This window comes from Haemaphysalis longicornis, unplaced genomic scaffold (genome assembly GCF_048455015.1).
Source record: "Haemaphysalis longicornis isolate Haplotype H1 unplaced genomic scaffold, Haemaphysalis longicornis Haplotype H1 scaffold_8, whole genome shotgun sequence".
Classification (NCBI taxonomy): Eukaryota; Metazoa; Arthropoda; class Arachnida; order Ixodida; family Ixodidae; genus Haemaphysalis; species Haemaphysalis longicornis.
Window position 1 is genome coordinate 163,504,433 of NW_027526445.1, and position 13,878 is coordinate 163,518,310.

At 46.4% G+C, this 13,878-nt stretch overlaps 1 protein-coding gene across 1 annotated transcript in view; it reads left to right on the top strand.

The window, feature by feature from the left end:
- The window catches only part of LOC144148560 (carbonic anhydrase 1-like), a 36,147-nt gene extending 26,533 nt beyond the window's left edge, over positions 1 to 9,614 (top strand). The window contains exons 6-8 of the mRNA XM_077680078.1: positions 3,883 to 3,972; positions 8,086 to 8,307; positions 9,408 to 9,614. Coding sequence (XP_077536204.1) covers positions 3,883 to 3,972; positions 8,086 to 8,307; positions 9,408 to 9,614 — 519 coding nt within the window. The remainder of the gene's footprint in view (positions 1 to 3,882; positions 3,973 to 8,085; positions 8,308 to 9,407) is intronic.
- Positions 9,615 to 13,878: the final 4,264 nt, after the last annotated feature.

Consider the following 13,878-nt stretch of genomic DNA (forward strand, 5'->3'; position numbering starts at 1 on the left):
TAATGAAAAGTTTTTTCTCCCCACCGTCCGGGATTCGCTTTCCTACCTTATTCCAGAATTAAACGCCATTTCATTGAACTAACAGCTGTTTATTCACTTCCAACTGTATTTCTTAAATAAATGTGTTAGTTGCGTGGTTAGGGAACATGTATCGTAGGCTCTGCGTGGCACTCAAACTGCGTTTGCAATCCGCCTTGGCGCGTGATAAAATCCTCATCGTGAGTAAAATCACTGAAAGAAAGTTGTTTACTCCTCTTTGATAGACACTGATACTCAAGTGATAGTAATGTGTACGGGAAAAGTTACAAAAGAAGCGAAAAATTCGAATGGTGAAGTCAGAAAATATAAGCCTTTGCAGGCGAGTCGTACGTTTTAGCAGATGGAGTCGGAAGCACGCACACTGCACCAGTCCAGCCAGTTATTTTTCTGCTGTTTAAGAGCCATGACTTGTTTAATTATGCCATGACCAGAGGGGCTAACAAGCCCCTTCTCTCTGACAACAGGGGAGGGCTCGAGCCCACCCCCTTTCCACTTTTACGCTCCCCCCCCACCCATGACTCACCCACACTGGAGTCTTTAGTTATACTAGCATAAACTGAGGCAGTCTATAGAATATAATTAAAATTACAGAAATACAAAAACAAGGAAACCGAAGCAACAAATATAATTGATTCCTTATGCCCAGAGGCCACTGAAGGAAGGCAAGAACGAAGGAACCCCACAAAACTAAAAACGCAGAAAACCTACAGAACCTGCTTTGCATTATCTCGGTATTTTTTCCTGCAACAGCGAACGTCCGGCCAGTAACAACAGCTCCGCCATTAAAATGTCGTGCTTGTGCAGCAATGCGGCAGTTTGGAATGTTGGGTGGGTTGCATTCTCCATTTCTTCTTTGCCAATTGAGAGACGGCTCTTTTGTGAACTCTCTAAGCTTGACCTCATGTTGTACCTTAGAAGTAAGTATCCTTCAAGGTTTTTTTTTTTGGGGGGGGGGGGGGGGCGTAGAGAGGTTGTAATGAGAGATTTTGTTATAAGCACGCCCTTTAGCGGTGGCGCGCAACTTCTTACTCCAGCTTTGGCTGAGCCCTCCTTCTTGCAATAGCAACTGTGTTCTCCACAGTTCTTCCAGCTCAACTGCCTGCTCAATCCTTTCTATCGCAGTTGCTCTTTTTAAAAGGGGAATTGAACCTGATCTGTTCAGGTGTCCCTATAACGACCTCCGCTGCAGAAAGTTTGCAAATTCACCGCCGTTCCCCGAAATACGGTTCACAAACAAACAAAAACTGTTTTGTGTCACTCTTGCTCAAATACAGCCCGGTGAGAGGCGGGAGCAGTGCTGCAAGCACCCTACTCGTACTTGTGCTTCGGCGCAGAAATGACGCACGGGTCGATTACGCTGGGACACGCGGAACCGGTTCTCCCCTCAGATCCAGCTGCGAAATGAAAGCTTCCTCCCCATTGGTGACTCTTTATTCGAACTTTGTTCCCCACAGTTCCTTGAAGTCGACGTGTATTTTTACCCAGTTATCGGTAGGAGAATTTTCCGGGAGATGGTATATCAGATTTTGCTAAATGCAATACAATACGTTTACCTCTGTCTCTTATGCCCCTGTGACACGGGCACTTTCAATCGCGATTGCGTCGATCCGGATCGAGCTCAATCCGGATCGGGTGCTGCTACACGGCAGTTTCAATCGCGATCGAGCCCGATCCCGCTTAACCTCCATCCTGGTTCCCCAAGTGCGATCGAGGCTTCCAAGCGCGATCGAACGAAAGCGGCGACACTCTCGTCCCCGCTGAGTAATGGCACACAAGGTGGTAACTTCAACTAACGCCACAATTGTTTTCAAATAACTTGACCATAATAAGCTTGCGGTAACATTTACATAGTTACGTATACCTACGACCGCGCGAAGGTACCAGAAGCCGGCCGCGAAGTACATTTTTATCGCCATCAATGCAACCGGTGCAACTTCTCCATCGGGATTGAAACGTGCCGTGTTGCAGCGGCGGCGCGTCGACCGCGCTCAAAAACTCTATCGCGCTTCGCTTCAATCCGGATGAAAGTGTCCGCGTTAAAGGGTATTAACTACCTATCACGGATAGTTACTATTTCATCATTAATGACACCCCCAATATCTCAATAGATAAATATATATGCAATAATTTCCACGGTCCATTCTTACCATCCTTGTTAGGGCGTTACATGCCGTCTTTAGGGACGAAGCCCATTAGGGGCTCGGGGTATCGGTGTCTCATATTTTCTCCGTGTCATGTCGTAGTAGTTGCATGTCAGGGTACCAACACCCCGGGACGCTCGCTGTCCAACGCCTCGCGCTAGAACGTAACGGGTACTAAAAGAACGCACTGGGACACTCGTTTTTCAACGCCTCGGGCTAGAATGCTTCGTGCTTGAAAGACCCGGGACTTTTACAGCAAAGCTGTATACCTTACCCTCCAACGGTTTCATCTCCGTGAGCAAAAACGCCAAGGCACCACGAATACGTTTATAGACTGCATGTTTCGCCCCTTCCCAGGTTTCGCGTTAGTGTAGATAGCCCGGTTTTTTTGTTGGTTTGGAGTAGTGAAATCAGGGAGCAAACTGTGGGAAACGCCATAGGTTTTAGAGAGTAAGCGTTTATTGGCGTCCCGTGCGAGATCGCGACTCGATCACTGTCGTGATTCTCACCATTATTTTGGAAAGAGAAACGCGCCCGTTGGCGCCGTTGATTTAGTGATGTCTACGAGGATAGAGCAGGCACAGCGCCACAAGTCGGATCTGTAAAACTCGCTGTAATTATTGTACAGTCATAGGAGAATGGGCTGTTACAATGAACTATCACACTGGTCTTCGCTGTTACATTGCTTCCCACGGCTTCCTGTAAGATCTTACCAGGCGACTGAGATGTACTTGAACGCTGACATGCCGCTGATATAACCCGCGAAAAAGATACCCGGCTCGAGGTATGTACAAATCAACAAGAAACAATCGTACACAACGTGTAGATGGCTAACACAGTGATCATAAGGCGCTAGGTACATCTTGGTAAGCAAAATGAGGCGATGGTTTGTATGGAGCTATGTTTGCCTTTGAAAAGCTGTTCCGAGACCGTTAGGACACTTATGTTCGCGATCGCTTAGTCCCTGGACCACGGGCATACGCCGTAAGTAGGGAACAAAAAACGAAGGCAAGGCCTCAATCCCATTGAAAATTTCCTGCGAAAAAGTGAGGGGAATGTACGAGGCAGACAACTCAGCCATCCCCCCCAAATAACTGCTGAAATTTGTCTTTCTCTCGCTAACGACTTCCCAGAATATGGGATGGCTAGGTGTGCTCTCACTACTCTGGTCAGGTAAATAATTACCCATAATTAAAACATAAATGATCCGAACAAACGAAATACCATGCAGAGCACGACCATGACCACCCGAAGTTTTTGAAAACGTTTGTTTATTTTTTGTTTAGAACTTTTTTGTTGTCTCTTTCATCTTTGGTTGATATTGCGGTTCAATATTTTTGGTTGATGTGATGCCTATGGGTTTTCTATCCACCCTACAAATAAAACAGTATAGGACACCGCCTGACAAGATCTTGACTAACAAGGGGAAAAAGAACGCACAACTTATCCGAAGACAACACACTCCTTCCGCTCCACTTGTCAGTGTCACTGTGTCGGCTTTGGCTGTTTATTTTTTCTTCTTTTGCTTATGCCAACTGTTATTACATTAGTGTACTCGAGGAATAAAACTAGTTTAGAGTCAGCGGTCGTTTTGTTCGCTGCATTTGTCATCGTCTTTTTGGCACTTGCTACGAAGGCATTACAAAAATTTCGAAGTGTTTGTCGACAATCACGCAGTTTTGTCGCTGCTGTTTCTTCACAGCTCCAGCTGCTGATGTCATCGGAGAAGCCCACACCGACGGGGTGCCCGGATCGCGGCGACGGCGTGGCCATGCTCGTCACGCTGTTCAAGGTGCGTCTCTGTCCAACGTCCAACCGACACACAGACGCGCCCTGAAAGGAACTACAGCGTGCCATTTCAATTAATTTGCAGCTTTGCGATAGATAACCATGCAAGGAGGATTAGAGGCTGCACGCCACACGTTGATTGCTCTAAAGAACCTCGTTAGGATACTGGCGTTCTTCTTCTTAGGAAAGCCCAAAGAGGATCCTCTTAGGAAAACGCATAAGCTATCCTAAAGATTGGAGAAAAACCAAACCTCAATCCTGCTTATCCCTAACTTCCCATTCCGGGAGTAGCGTTTGAGAAGTGGGCGAAGAAGAAGAAGAAGAACAGACTATGGAGGCTAGATGGAAGAACCTTTGATTACACAAAAAAGATGGAATATTGAACGTTGTTGCAGATACAGTGGTCACCTGCATGTTGGTCACAGCTATGCCAACATCAAGGGCTGTTACGTAGCAACCTTTTTTGATCTCACTCACACAGAAAAGAAAGAGAGGGAAGTATTACACAGGGGATTCATGCATCTTGTGACGGGACTCTCCCGACGAACACAAATAGGAAAGCTGTACCACATCTGCGGCTTTTTAAAGATGCATTCTGGGATTGTGTACCTTGGTTAGTTGGAATTTGGGTTTATGACTCTTAGAATGGCACAAGCTATGAGCCGGATGCACCAGTTCGACGACGACATCTTATTTGAACTTTACTTGTAATCGAATGATACTGGCTTAGTCTTCTCAGCGGGCCTCATGTACAAGGCACCTTGGACTCTACAGCTAAGGACTCACTTGAGGCCTTCACAAAATTGCAGCAGGTTTCAAAGCAAGACAAGCTCACCTATCACACAAAGAAATTTCCACATACTTCATCTGTAACGTAATGCGGACGTTTCTGTGTATTAGGCTTTTCGCATGCGAGTGGCTTCACTAATTGGCTTTTTGACATGTTTTCGCTTGCGCGCTTCTTAAGTGACGATCTCTGCCACTGTCATACGGGTCACCCACTATCGCCTAGTTCAGGAGTCCAACTCGCAGCGAGCTTTAATGAAACAACAATTACGGCAAGCGCTTCGTGCCTGGGTACCTCCCAACCACCATTATTTTCCTAATGAAGTACAGCATGGTTCGGAGGTGTCATTCATGAGCAATATCTGAAGCTTCACTAATCGATGCTGAACTATTCATATAACGAGCTTACACCTCTCGTTGTCAAGAACGAGAATAACCAGACGACTTTGACCCCACCATCCAGTCGTCACCTCCCAAATGCGAGTTGGAAGTCCTCCTTGTCTTGAAGCACCTGGTTGGGGAGAACACTGATATCGAGGCTTTTGGAATGTATACTCCCGTCTACGCTCCATGTCAGAAGCACAGGATACTGGCTGTGCTCCTTCGATGTGAGCCAAAACCTCTGTTTTCTCTGGGATCCCTTTTTTTGGCATTCGACAATGGGCGAAGCACAAAATTCATGCCTTCATTTCCCTGCGTATCATCGCTTTATACCGCTGTGCCAGGTGCCTGCCAATAACGTTTGTTCTATCTATCCACATTTCTGGCTTGGATTTATATTACGATTCTGTTCGAGAAATTAATGCACCTCCTTTCACCGTCTTGGGATCCCCTTAACAAATTTTTGTTTTTGTATAAGCTGCACTCATGTGTCGACAATGCATCGCGTGCTTTTCGGTAGAGAATCAAGCTGAGCTTTTGACATTTACCGAGTTTGTGTTATGTCTGCTTTTTCCCGCAATAAATTTTCTTTTTTGGCACTCTTGCTTCGATTTGCTTTAGGATGCTGTTGTGGTAGTCAATAGCCTTTTTACAAATTTGTATACCTGGTGTCCGCTAAACATTTGTTTGTCTTATGTAAGTTATACCTAGGGCAGATAGCCTGACCCTCGGCTTGGTAAGAGCCTCGAGAGAGCCTATGGTACAGTTCAACCAGGATATAACGAAGTTTTTAAAAAATCGCAATTTTTCGTTACATGCAGGTTTTGGGTAAAGGCTCGCGTGACCGAAGTAGAAGCGGAACCAAAATGCTAGAAATGAGTGACGGTGAACTCACCCTTGAAGGATTTTCTTGACTGCGAAAAACTGCGTTATTTTCGCCAGGTGCTTTCCGACGAACTCAGTCACTAAACACGGCACTGCAAGGAAGCAAGGTCACTCACCCACGTATTCCCAAACGTAACTTGAGTACTATAACTTTTGCTTTTGACATTTGCCGGTGCTCTCATTCGTTTCAATGACCAAAGATATGCTGAAAAGACGCGTTTTCGTGAACTTAATACTCTTTTGCGCAGTCAAAATCGGTGAGAGGATGCTAGCTGGGATGCTGTACCGGGCGGCGGCGTTCTTCTTTCTCGCCGGCTGAGCCTGCATTTTAAATTTTGAGCTTGTCTGGGAAAGACCAAAATTTTCGTTTTCTGGTAACAGAAATCATCACCGTCGAACCGACACCCCACATAGCAGTGGAGACTCACGACTACACGCTGACAGACAGACCTAGCACCTGATCGACACCGCACTCGCTCCTGAAAATGCACTGTAGTTTGCAGTGCGAGAAAATGGGTTCAATTAATGAATTTTTCGAGACGATTTCTCTGAAAAAGTGGAAAAAACAATAGCTTATCAGCGTAGGGAATTTGTTACATCCATGTTAACCATTGCAACGCCTTGGTTACGTAGAGAACGCAAAAGCATGGGTTTCAATGGGTCTGACAATGGAGAATTAAAAAAAACTTCATTCATTACAGAAATTCGTTACATAGAGGTTCTTGACATCTATGTTTAACTGTAGTTAATTTGTGGTCACGTAGAAGTAAGCAGCGTTCATAACATCTGGAACACGCGTTTTTCTTCTGGCACATGTTATGCTGGTAGGGCGGCATCACCAGTGCCCATATCATCTAGATGTGCGTTGGTAATGTAGTTGCGCGATTATCATGTTCGTGGTGTAGACTAATAGTAAATCTGTCGTTTTTATTATGCCCAGACGATACCTGCTCTCTCTTGTTCCCGCTATCTCTACGCACGTGCAGACTGCACGAGGTGACCGAGCAGGCCAATTAATAACTGTTGCGGTACTCCCTCAGAATAGGACAAGAGGCGGGCACCTGTAAGGGGACGTCGCGTCCCTAGGCTGCCAAAGCGGGTGCAGTATTAGAAAAAGTAGCATACATCGATAACAAAAAGAAAAAAAAAAACTCTGCAGAAATTCAGAGAATTGTCTGCTAATTCGTAGTTGTCTGGAGTGTGAGTTTTTACAGCCAAAGGTTTCAGTTTTACTAAATCCTGTCCCACCAATTCTCTCCATTTACGTTATTATAACGATTCGAAGTGGAATATTCGAGAAATCTGCTTTATTGTGGAAATGCACGGCGCTATACTGTTTAAAATGTTCCGTAATTGCTTAATATTGTTCTTAGTTGCTTAGTTTTTCTAAATTTCGTTCGATCAATTATCTCCATTTTCGTTATTATAACGATTATATCTGGAACTTCCGCGAAATCTGCATTACTGGGGAAATGCAGGGCGCTACACTTTCCTGGCTTTGGGGGTACTCGGGAAAGAATGCTACGCATTAAAAAAGCAAGGTGACAATAATGTTTTCGGAAACACCTTTCAACGTGTTTTGAATTGTGTTTCTCTTTTGTAAACCGCCGTGGTGGCTGAGTGGCCAAGGCCTTGTGCTGCTGAGCCCAAGGACGCGGGTTCGATTCCCGGCTGCAGCAGCCGCTGTTCTGATGGAGGGGGAAAGCAAAAACACCCGTGTCTTCGAGATTTTAGTGCACGATAGAGATCCCCAGGTGGTCAAAATTAATCCGGAACCTTACCCAGGGGGGGGGGGCTCATCGCCTGGGAAGCGTCGGCGGGTTAAACGTCCCAATCAATCAATCGATCGACCAATCACTCAATCAATCAATCAATCAATCAATCAACCAACCAACCAACCAACCAACCAACCAACCAACCAACCAACCAACCAACCAACCAATCAATCAATCAATCAATCAATCAATCAATCAATCAATCAATCAATCAATCAATCAATCAATCAATCAATCAATCAATCAATCAATCAATCAATCAATCTCTTTTGTTCGTCTTTCTTCCGCAGAAGCGGGCTCAGTCAAACCCGCTGTTGGACGCGTTCATCAACGCCACCCGTCACATGACTTTCCGAGGCAACACCAGCGAGATGGCCATGCCCATGGCCAACTTCCTCCCGAACACCACGCTCGAGTATTACGCGTACCAGGGCTCGCTCACCTTTCCGCCATGCACCAGCAACATTCTGGTCGTGGTGTTCAGCAACCCCGTGGACATTGGCGAGCAGCAGGCAAGCACATTTTAGCACCCTTATGCATGAGTGGTACGGCCGAGAGAAATCGCGCGTAAAGTATTCACGCTCTAGCCACTTCCATGTCAGCAATCGATGTTGTAAGCACATACCGACAGTGTGGTTGATCTGAGGACAACTTTAATATTTCGTTTTGGGTGTAGTCATCCCTAGAGAAACTCCCGGAGCAATGTGTCCGTCCGCTGGTATCTTCCGGCAGCAAGACATAACGGTTAAACTAGTATTAATGGGAGGTGTGAAGAGAGAGAGACAAAACACTATTGTTAAAGGGACCCTGCAACATTTTTGGTATACGCTTTCACTGTTTCCTTTGGGTTTGAAAGCACTGCGAAAGCTACAGTCAGCGCCAGCACGAGCAGCACTGCGTGATTTGCTCGTCGTACCAGATACGCCTTCCGTTTGTGCTTTGTTTTTGTGGCTTTATTTTTAAAGTTGCTATCGAAAAGCGTTCATTGCTGCAACTGAAGGAAAACCGGACAACAGCCGCTACATGGCCTCAGTGATGTAATTTGGGCCGTCGAAGAACGTCAAGGCCGCGAAAGAGAGAAACATTTTTTGAGCGAGTTTCCAAGGTATCTGATGGACATAGAACAGTCATTTTTTGGCTGAGGTACTTTGCGACCTCGTATTCTAAGTACGGGGTGTGTTGGTTGACTACGTTGTGCAAGCATTTAATTTAGAAAAAGTTGAAAAATGTGTTGCAGGGTCCCTTTAAGACTATTACAGTGTTCTTGTAGGAGTGGTTCTCTATTCCCATAAATCCATAAGCCTTCTTTCCATCGAGAGTTTTCCCGAAGGCTAGTAGCGCTTCTTAGCAGGGAGTGGTCGAAGAGCAGTGATTGCGGGGAAGGGGTAGCGTGTGGTGGGTGTTTTTGGCCTTCTATCAAGTAGCACAGGAGTCATACTTCTAAGGAAAACCGGCCCTAATTTTCCACGGCGGTAATAGGTACTTAGAAATGTTTCTCACGTGCGGTCTGTCAATTCCATTTTGGGGTCTGTACAATGTAGATCTGAAACGCATTAAAACGCACGGCGTGTATTAAGTTCTCTTTCTCTCTTTCCCCTTTGATTGCTTGCAGCTTATAAAGCTGAGAAATAACCTGTACACTATGATCAAGGATTGCAAGTACACCATCGCGGGGAACCTGCGCAACCTTCAGCCATTGGACAATCGGCTGGTTTACCGCTCGTTCAAGTTCAGCAGCCCAGCAACGAGGACACTGCCTTCGCAATTGGCAACGCTCATAGCAGCAGCTGGAGCCGTGATCGTGATTGCGTCATGGTGACATCCTGACTTTTGGAATGACTTATTTCTTGTCTGCCCTTGTGCTGTACTATATGCGGTACTTCCGTGCATCCACCTCTTTTTTTCAGTTTTTTCACGACATTATTTACGGGACAATTTTTACGGGACAAGTTTTTCAGTTTTTCTGGAAGACATATTTTTGCATTACGTTTCAATTATTATTCCGCACTTGAAATATAAGCAATTTTAATTTTATGGGTTTGCGGATTCTCCTAAACTCTTTCGGTCGACAACTGCAAGCGTGATAGAAGGAGCAGGATAGAAATATGTGAACAGCTTCGACTATACTTATGCAGTATTGTCGAGGTATGTGAGTTGTGAGCTGAATATTAAAAATTTTATTACCATCACCAAAGTGATTGTTGGTCTGTGTGTGCGTAGTTCTTGCGTAAATACTTATTCGGAGGGTTCGAAATCGTCCAAAACTGGAGGCCATTGCGTCCTGGGAAGCTTGATGGGCCGGCGGTGCTGGAAATGCAGGGAAGCCTAAGGTACTGGTAGCGAACATGCTGAACACCGTGGAAATATCGTTGTAAGAAGCGGAGTCTTTTCTACTCAAGCGCGACATATCGCTGAAGAGCTACCCCCACGTGTACATCATAAGTGACTGTCAGAGAAGGGGACCAAATGCACAAACGAAAGAGACCACCAATCCCCCTCTACCCCAAAACGTCTCAATGGTCTACCCAGGCCGTCTGCGTTAAGTATTGATTACAGTCATTAAGAGTTCTTCTTTTTGAAAGCATACCACTTGAGTCTCTTCAATTCGCATACCGATTCCCGGCATGTATCACATTCCGTTTGGCTTGCTGCTGGCGGAAAGTCTCTTAGCGATCACCTTTGGCCTTATTATTAAGTCGCACAGCGTTGTTTTGACATTCCTGCCGTTGTTTCTGCCGTCACTCTAGCACGCAGGCTGATTTTCGGTATTGGTAACAACACCTGGCCCTTCTAATACAAACGACACTCAACAATAGTTAACTAGGTTCTAGCCGAATCGTCATGAATGCTCAATGGAGAAGGGCTGGTCTGTTTCCTGACACACGCAGTCATCATAGCGTAACGCGCGGGCTGCCGGCAGCAGTGAAAACCGTCTGATGGATGATACATACTGGCTTTTATTTTCTGCGACGTATATTTTCAAATTCCTACGGCTCAGCGCGCAATACGCTTGCTGAATAATGAACACGAGAATTATACGGCAGCCCAGCCCCACCCAGATTTGCCTGAAAACGCGCTTGTATGTACTGGGAATACTGTGTGAAATTTAATTTTTAAGGCTTCAGAAAGCCGCAGCCACCCAAACAGCCTTGGACAAATGATTCGAGCACCTAAGATAATTGAACATTGCAACACAAAACTGTTCACGACAAAAAAAAAAAAAAAAAACTAAAGTTGCGTTTACAAATCATCTGCTGCTATAACCATGTTAAGTAGTACTGCTACTGTGTTGTGCTAGCGCTACTATGCAGGCCAGCTGTGTTGTGCCAGAAATGCAGCTAGTAATAATAATAAGTGCAGCCAGTCACGGTGGACAACTCCCTAAAGGCGGCGCTATTCCGATGGTGACCCTGACTTGCAAGAGTGCGCGCATGGAGGGCAAAAGACGTCATCTACGCATGTTTGGGAGAACACCGGTGTGGTAGAGGAGGAGGCGTAGTTCCTCCCTTCTTTGCCAAATTGCCAATGAGAGAGGGGTTGTTTGAGCAGCTTAGCGAAACAATCGTCCATAGTCGCGACACCATTGCCACCTGCCCTCGCAGCACCCACGGAAAGCCGGAAAGTATAGACCATTGACAGCGCAGCCGCCTGTACGCAGCCAGTTTGGGCAACATGACGTCATTCTCCACTGGAGGCATTGACGTACGCATTTTTCTCCGTGGACTTCGGTGGCGCCCGCGCTCATCGGCGAGTGCAGAAAAGGCTTAGTGAGTACCACGCGAATGGGTACGCGATGATCGCGCACTTGATGGGTACACCCCCTTCCCCCCCCTGAACAGAATGTCGTCAGGAAAGAAGCGGCATTCATGCTGAATTTTTGCGCAGCGTAAGACTAGGACAGACAGAACAAGGGACACGAAGACCGAAGGGACGAAGGGACACGAAGGGACAAGGGACACTGTCTGTCCTAGTCTTACGCTGCGCAAAAATTCAGCATGAATTCTGAGTACCAACTAGCCCGCCTGACGGTGTTATTAAAGAAGCGGCAGACGAAAAAAAATTTAATTGTGGCTCCAACGGCACGATCAATCGTAAAACGCTCCTCAAAAGAAGCAGGACAGACAGCCAGTATAGCCAATGTACACACAAAACACAAGTTAGCCTGAATGGGAGTTTGTTGGCTGGAATAGGTCTTTTAAACTCCTCACGACAGGCGGCCTGCTCCCACGTGTGGTAGTATGAAGGTGGAAAAACTGCCAGTTTACACCGGGGGCCACAAGCCGTCGTAAATAAGCGCATTTACCACGGTTGTACCTCTTCACAAAACGCAGTATCTGGCTGTGATTACTGCGTTTGTCCTAATGGGAGTATTAAAAACTCCCACGCCACCTCCATTTCCTTCTCCTCCTCCTTCACCCCTTCCTCCTCTACGCGTCCTTACAAAATGGCTGCCAGTTGGTGTCGTGTGTCGTGTGAGCTCCAGCGTCCCCGAAAATTTATTGCCAGTGTGAACTTGCGGCCGGACGAACGGATGTGAAGTGCTTCCCAACAACCGAAGCTCGTTGCGAACATTGTGGAACCAGCCTGGACTGACGTGCGACGGACTGCAACGTCGCCTCCGTGTCACCGACCTTCGAGCCGACGGAATACGCCAGCGAGCCGACGCGAGGCCTAAATGCAGTGATCGCTGAGAGTGGCTCGTTAAAAAGAACGCGGTTGTGCCTCTGCGAGGTGGTTGAAGGTAAGATTTTCACGTTTTTTTATTGTACGCAGCATTTTGGGAGACTTGTGCCCCTTCTAGCGTCAAATAAACTCAACGTGTTTCCCGCGCCACTGCACGGGCGATTCTCCGCCACTGGAGGTGAGCGTTGTGCGTGAAAGACGGCACCATGCCCGGAACGTCATTGGGGAGGCCGAACGGTGTGAAAGCAATGCGTATTTGCGCGGGTCTCGAGCAGAACACTCACTGGTTCACACTCGCAAGCAGAATGAAAACTGTCCGAACTCTGGACGGCTGTTAGGTGTTTTTGTTAGGCTGTGTCTGTGGCTTACTGGCAAGCGAGGGTGAAGTTGGCCGGTCAAACACACTAAACTTTTTTACACCCTTTTAGCCAAAAAGGGCGTAGCATAGGTGGAAAAAGGGTGTTGGGAGGCCTTTACACCCTTTTTCTTGAGTCTCAACACCCTTTTTCTAGCTCTACGCCCTTTTTGTTTGAAAATAAGGGTGTTGATCAACTTCAACACCCTTGGTTTTTTTTAGGGTGTTGAAAGGGTGTGGAAAAGGTGTTCAGCTGTTCATTGAATAAGGCCATGTTCAGATGCATAATAGCACTGTAAAGAAGAAGACATCCCCTCATATACTCCTCTACTCGCAAGAAATTTCCAAACGCAACAAAAAAAAATAATTGCTCTTATGCAATGATCGCTCGTTTCCTTATTGGGTGCACCTCATGCCCCAAGTTTAGCTTTGGCCCGTGAAACACCAATTTGAACCTTCAAAATTAAGAAGACTGTAGTCGTGTGGCGAAAAGGATGTTTACGAACTGCAACACGCTTGGCTTTCTGTAGGTTGTTGAAACGGTGTGAAATAGGTGTTCACTTGCAAAAAAAGAACAGCGGAGCTGGGGGTCGACCTAGTTTCTTCCGGTGTTGCTAGGTTTTGTTATGTTTGCTAAGGTTTACAATGTTCTTGCTAAGCCAGGATGACCGCTCAGGGATGAGGCCAAATTTAACCAGATTTTACAAGGCTGTTCCAGTGTGCCCGCCTCCTCCCCCCCCCCCTCCCCATTTCCAGGAGATCCAAGAGGGAAACAAGGTAGGTCGGCCCCCAGCGTTGCTGTTTCTCTAGTTTTGCACCACTATTGCAAGCTGCCCGAATTTTTTTTACCTTTTAGAATCCAAAAAAGACTAGTACCTTTGAAATGGTACAGTAAGAGGTGCGGATACGCATACGCCATTGTGCTCACACTCTAACAAGCTCGAAAGCCGACTTCACTGTCATAATACCCTATCTGCGGTGGTGCACCCTTTACAGGCGCCCCAGTTTTTTCTTTGTATGTTTTTGCTAATGTTGCCGAAACTAC